The 6,314-nt window shown below is 45.2% G+C and overlaps 1 protein-coding gene across 3 annotated transcripts; it reads left to right on the forward strand.

The window, feature by feature from the left end:
• Positions 1-99: 99 nt before the first annotated feature.
• Positions 100-5,936, forward strand: si:dkey-13n15.2 (protein transport protein Sec24C). 3 transcript variants are annotated; one of them, XM_049763115.2, is made up of 18 exons: positions 100-515; positions 657-943; positions 1,090-1,146; positions 1,224-1,335; positions 1,461-1,588; positions 1,710-1,845; positions 1,969-2,078; positions 2,359-2,471; positions 2,536-2,709; positions 2,925-3,120; positions 3,262-3,429; positions 3,552-3,648; positions 3,717-3,868; positions 3,995-4,133; positions 4,569-4,876; positions 4,993-5,190; positions 5,459-5,548; positions 5,624-5,936. In XM_049763115.2, exons 2-18 carry the CDS (start codon positions 698-700, stop codon positions 5,762-5,764), a joined length of 2,565 nt encoding a protein of 854 aa, XP_049619072.1. In that variant the 5' UTR covers positions 100-515; positions 657-697; the 3' UTR covers positions 5,765-5,936. The 3 variants fall into 3 exon arrangements, 2 of the variants coding, with proteins under 2 accessions (XP_049619072.1, XP_049619071.1); XR_007490468.2 differs by having other exon boundaries at positions 100-943; positions 5,010-5,190; positions 5,624-5,677; XM_049763114.2 differs by having other exon boundaries at positions 100-943.
• Positions 5,937-6,314: the final 378 nt, after the last annotated feature.

Here is a 6,314-nt window from a genome sequence, read left to right on the forward strand (position 1 = left end):
AATTAAATATTTAAATTAGAGAAGTAAAATTTTTAGCAAATTTATTTTAGGAGCTGTAAAACAGCTGGTCGGACTGGAACATTCGCTGGAATCCTAAAATTTGTTTAAAAATAATGCATATTTTAAATACTCTAGTGCATTACATTCATAACTAAGATGATCGCATTTTTTTCAGTAGACTAGACAATTTTGAAGTCGAGTAATTCGACTTATCGTACAACAGATGTTTTCTTCTAATTTTCACGATGACAATTTCTGTTTTTATTTTACTGCGAAAGGAATCCCGGAAACGCTTCGCCGTGCTGTTAGCTGCCTTGGATGCTAAGCATTGGCATGTTACTCCTGTCCTAGCTTCTAGTCGCCCTCCATTAATGCAATTGGCCAACTTTGCTTTTATTCGAATGTTAAGGTTTACTCCAGTTGACTGAATTCCCCTTCTGAAGCTGTTTGATTTGCTGCCGGAGGTTAATGTAATTCCCGCACATAATGGCTGCGACTTCCGCCCGTATTAAAAGGTACGATAGCATCTCATTATCTTATAACATACAAGTCTTCCTCCACTATTTCTCTATTTTTATATTTTTTTTTCAAGATGTTCTTTGTATGGTCTTCTGATATTTTTCTATACAAAAATGTCAAATATTATATAAATTTAGGTACCGAAAATTGGGCGAATCAGAATGAGGTATGGTGGCCGATGGACGAACGTGCAGCCAATCAGAGCCCGCTGTGGGCGCACCACTGTAGTTCCGCCACAGCTTCCGAGCTCGGACGGCTCTGCAGTCCTCTACCCGACTTTATGCGTCTGAACCTGGGCTCGCCCTCCGAGCAGCCACTGCCATGTTCCCTCACTGGACAGTCCTCACAATGGACGCCCCCTGGTGGTCACCCGGCAGGATTTTGCCCTGTCATCACGCACCCCTACGCAGATGGACCCCAGCAGGTTGGCAGAGCAGTTGCCTTCCTAAAATACTCAATAAATAATATATTCATCATCATCATGAACTTCTTTTTTTTCTAATTAAATAGGGGATGGGGGTGAATATTGTTATATTTGTACAATTCTAAATTTGTGTTTCCATTGTACAGATATCTCCAAATTCGGAGTCGCGTTATGGGCTGGACCCAGGACTGCTTCCCAGTGCTGTAAGTTTTTATTTTTAATTTTTAAATTAGACTAAAAAAATTTGATAATTTGCTCGCTCATCCGTAACTGGGTATAGGTCAAAGTGATGGCGGACGACAGAGCGGAGTGGGAAGGCAAGGTTTTTATCTCTGAGTCTTTTGGCCCTCCACCTCCTCTGCCAACCACTTCCTGTATCGTGGAGGATGGAGGTAATAATTAGCTTCACTTCCAGGAGACAATCACACAATTCTAAATTTCTGAAAACACCTAAAAATGACAGATTTAAAAAAAAAAAAAATTGCGGCAGTGTGTGACAATGTCATCGTCTATTCAGGCAACGCCAGCCCCCGTGCCATCCGTTCCACCACATACTGCTTGCCCCAGGATGGTCCCACTGCCCTGCTGGCCCGGCTGCCTCTGGCCACTCTAGTCACGCCTTTAGCCAGACAAAACCCACTAGAGGTAAGTTTTTAACTTCCATTTTTGTCTAATTATCTTGTCAGTTTAAATGGCGCTTGTCGAGTTGGATTATAATGATACAAAGACATACTTTAACGCAGCTTCACTGACATCTCGCTTCCAGAAGCCTCTTCCGGTCGTCCCGGACGACTCGTGCATCTCGGGATGTCGTTGCTGCGGCGCATCCATGTGCGTCGCCATGAGTTGGCAGGACTGCGGCCAGAGGTTCCGCTGCCCGTTTTGTGATAAGCTGACCGAAGGTAAGCCGCATAAGTTCCGACAGTGCTCCCTTGACTTACGAGTGTCCCAACTTAAGAGTTTTTCAGGTTCAAATTGAAATGAAGTGGTTTATGTCGTCCGAGCAGTGTTTCTTTGTCCTGCAGTGCCGTGGCAACATTACCAGCCCACACAAGGGGTGGACGGGCTCCGGCCTGATCGGGAGCAGAGGCCCGAACTCCACATGGGGTCCTACGAAGTCCTCCACCCTGTCAAGGTCACTTTAGTTTAGTTTGGCAGGCATGTCAATCAAGAAGAGAGCGGCAAAACGTCTCGAAAGATGCGAGAGGTCCGCTATTTAGTTTGAAGTAACCATCGGGCATTAAAGGAAAATGTTTCCACTTTTCCTCCATTTTGTTACTAAAATCGGATGCACATGCAGTATACTTGTCAAATGGGTAACTTTAAATTATGATAAATAAACCACTGCTAATGATTATTTTATAGATGCAAAATTGCCAATAATAAATATCAAATTTTGTACATTTTTGCCACAGGGTGAGGCGGCGGCGCTACTTCTGGCCATTGACGTGTCGGCGGCAGCGCTACGAGGCGGCCATTTGGATTTTGTGACGCAACAAATACACACTCTCCTCGTCTCACTCGACAAGTAAAACACACAACAAGCATATCTCAACACAATCATGCTAAAACACACTTCCAATTTGCCCAAGAAACATCCGCGTGGGCCTGCTGACATACGACAGCAGAATCCAGCTGTACGACCTCAGCCCCACCCTGTCTCGCCCGCACATGCTGGTCATGGCGGAAACGTTGGATGAGCTGCAATTTCCAGTCAGGGAGGGGCTAGTACTCCCCCTAGGGGACTGCATGGACAATGTCTCCAGGTAAAAAAAAAAATGAAATAAAGTCTTGTAAAATATATTTTTTTTACTAATACTGGTAATAGTACTATTTCAAATACCAATGTAGGCTAACATAGCAAGTAAACAACATTTGTAGAGAAAGTGCTGAGGCTGTCACTTTTCCAGCTTTCCCTGTTTTGCAGTATGGCTTCTAATAACAATTGATCAAATGGTAACGTTTGTGTGCTGTTGTGCAGCGTGTTGCAGCACATTCCCCAGTTGAGTCCGGAAGGTGACGACTCGCCAGGCGTCCCAGCAGAGCTTCCGGTCAAAGCAGGTCTGGCTGTCCTTCAGACGCTGGCCTGTCCTGGCAAGTTGCTTGTCTTCCACTCGGCTCCGCTGGTAGAGATGGAACAATCCTCAGCTGGCTTCTTCGGAACCAGCAAGCCAAAAGTAAGGAAAGAACCATTTTGATTTGTGGCATGGTAGTCAAGGTGTCGCTCAAATCAGAAAGTTTCTCTTCGTCCACTGTTATGTCCCAGTATTTGAAATTGCCCCGGACACTCTCAGGTATATCATTGCTTCTTCTCACAGTCCATCTTCCAGCCGCCGGAGGGAGCCATCTCATTGGCAGAGGCGTGCGTCCGTCAGGGATGCGGCGTTCATCTGTTTGTCCTCTCCTCGCAAGATGTGGGCGGAGCTTGGCCGGGTCATGTTCCTTATTTGACGGGCGGCGCGCTGTATTCCTACAACCACCTGCAGGTACTGCAACAGCTACCTTTCAAATGCTAACATTCTAGCAGTTGCTATGCTAACATGTGTGTTGAAGTACTATGAAAACATACAAAGATGCTAACGGGGCTAATACGTGTGTTTATCCACAGGGGGATTTGGACCGGGAGCGCTTTAGCCGTAATCTAAATCGGGTTGTGGCGGCAAATGTCGGCTACAAGGCAGATCTTAGCTTGTTTGTTAGCAAAGGTGAGATGTCGAACCTCAGTCCTACAACAATCCCTTACAAAATACCTACAATGCAACACTGTTGCCAGGCATGCGTGTGTCCGGCTGCTACGGACTCTTCGTGCCCAGACCGAGCCCTAACCGGGTCGCTATGGCAACGATAGACTGCCAGACGATGGTGGCTGTGGAGCTGGCGCACGACGGCGCCGCTCTGGATGAGAGTCGGGGCGTCGCTATACAGGTGTGGCACACTTGTAGTTGTTCTTTTATCCACTTCTAAAATGTAAACAATTGCTAGGGTATTGTTTGTTTTTTCTCCCCCAGGTTTAGCTAACAATATTGTTTTTCTTTCACCTTTTCTTGCTAGGCAGTCCTGGCGTACAACACCCCAACGGGGGAGCGGCGCTCCAGGGTGCATACGCTAATGTTGCGATGCTCACGCCACCTGCAAGACACGTTCCGCCAATATCAGGCACAGACGTTGCTGGCCTTCTACTGCAAGAAGAGTAAGATGCACAAAAGCAGCGATGACTAAAGAGAGACAATGTGCCAACTATGGTTTTAAAAGTTTGGAGAAATATGAACAAATTCAGATTCTCAAACTAGTCTGGTATAATAATTACTGGGGTCCGACCAATTAATCGGCGTTATTAACTGTTTTGAAATCAGCAAAAAATCGACAATTTCTTGCAGATTTTTGTCTTTTTTTAAAAAAAAATATATATGTAAACATATTACAACATACTAAGTCAATCATAAGGACCTTCAAATATTGTCCCCCCCCCCCCCACACACATCATTTTTTTTCTCTCTCGTAAACTAATATTAAATGACAAACTTTTGTCAAACTGTTCCTTTCTCTTGTTGCAAATGTTTTATAACCCAAAATTTTTATTTGTTACATCGTCTATAAAGACCCTGTGTGTTCTCTGCGTTTTCAGTGTATTGTGCCGCTTTGGAGCGTCCCCTGCAGGATCTGCGTGAGGAGCTCCAGAGTGACCTGACGGAGGCGTTGGCATCCTACCGCCGTCACGGCTGCTCCTCTTCGACATGGGCGTCGTCCGGTCAGCTGGTTCTCCCTCGGGGCCTGCGAGCGCTACCCGTCTTCGTCAACAGTCTGAGGAAAAGTGACGTCCTACTGCCCGGCCTGCGTACCTCCGTGCACAGTCGGCTGGGTTTGCGTTGCCGGGCGCTCGGCTTGGACGCCGCTGCCTGCGTCACGCACTTCTACCCAACGCTGATCCCTCTGGTACGCACACGTAAAAAAAAAAAAAAATCATTATGGACAAGTCAAAGAAAAAGCGAAACTCACTTGCTGCTCCTTGCTGAAGTCACAATTGGAACCTCGTCATTTCATTGCTTCAGCCACTGTCCCACACCAGAAATGTGAAGGAGGACGAGGAGGGGGCTCTACGCTGTTCAGCCACGAGCTTGCATCCAGGTGGGATGTATTTGCTGCACACCCCCCACACCCTCCTGCTGTGGGTGGGAGCCCATGTCTCAGCAAGCACCTTGGCAGAGCTCTTTAACGTGGGATGCTTGGCATCGCTGCCCTCTGGAGAGGTAACCTGTTTTGTCTTTTCACAAAGTGATCAATTTTGTACTGAATGGGAGAAATATTTTTTCTTTTTTTAAACTACTCTATGTAAAATGGTGTAAAATGTAGCCTGATGGTCATATTTACCAAATTTCATGTTGCTACGTGAAACTATCTTAAGGGGTGGAATTGTAAAAATATTCTTGGGGAACAAGTTTGTGGCTGAAGTGAGCTGACCAAATGACCACTCCCAAAGGCTCACTCATTTTTTTCCGTGTTATGTTGTTCATCCAGACCAAGCTGCCAGTTCTGGACACCCCCTTGTCGGTCATGGTTCGAACTCTCCTGGACGCGCTGGACTTGGAGGTCCCGTGTTTCCGGCAGGTCAGCTCGCAACTAAATACTGCACCGCGTCACTCAAATCTGTTGTAACGTTGCGTGGAAATGGGCTGTTCACAGCTGCTCCTGGTAAAGCAGGGTGATGCCGGTGAGGAGCTCCTGCAGCGCCACCTGGTGGAGGACAAGAGCCCCAATGGTGGCGCGTCCTACGCCGACTTTCTCTACCACCTGCATGTCAACTCTGTGCGCATGCTGCACTGACCCACACAGTACACGCTTTTGTTTAATTACTTATTTATTTACTATTAATTCACTGGTTTGAGTTAAACACAAGACTCTGGAGAACAGGCTTGGCTGAGATTTACTTCTATTTTATTTTTTTACATGTAATTATAGTTCACACTTGTTGGCGTATAAACAATTCTGGAATTTCTTTTTATTTTGTACTTTTTTTGGTAGTTGTCTAAGTTTGAACACTAGAGGGTGGTAGAGAGCTACGCTGCGAAGCCAGGAAACGGGTGAAATTGCCTTTCAAAATAGTTAGTTCAGCCCATAACTAACCCACCCACTATTAACTAAAATGTTCAAAAAACGAAAATCAATATTCAATGTGTTTCCTATTAAAAACGTGGGGAAATAACAAACAAGAGATATTAAGTTAAAAAAAAATATTGGGGGGGGAATCTCCAACACCAACTTTTGGATCATCCTGGATCAAATGAGAAATGATCTATCCAGAAATGAAACATTATTATTATTATTACTATAACAAGAATTTTTTGTTGAAATTAGGATTTTAAAAAAGTTTAAA

The sequence above is a fragment of the Syngnathus scovelli genome, chromosome 3 (assembly GCF_024217435.2).
Source record: "Syngnathus scovelli strain Florida chromosome 3, RoL_Ssco_1.2, whole genome shotgun sequence".
Lineage (NCBI taxonomy): Eukaryota > Metazoa > Chordata > Actinopteri > Syngnathiformes > Syngnathidae > Syngnathus > Syngnathus scovelli.

Bases quoted from the DNA above. Each gene is read 5' to 3' on its own strand.
- si:dkey-13n15.2 (XM_049763114.2), top strand. From the start codon at position 593: ATGTTCTTTGTATGGTCTTCTGATATTTTTCTATACAAAAATGTCAAA. The intron at 3,869-3,994 runs GTGTGGCACACT...TTTTCTTGCTAG, and splicing joins GTCGGGGCGTCGCTATACAG to GCAGTCCTGGCGTACAACAC. The intron at 4,134-4,568 runs GTAAGATGCACA...CTGCGTTTTCAG, and splicing joins GGCCTTCTACTGCAAGAAGA to TGTATTGTGCCGCTTTGGAG.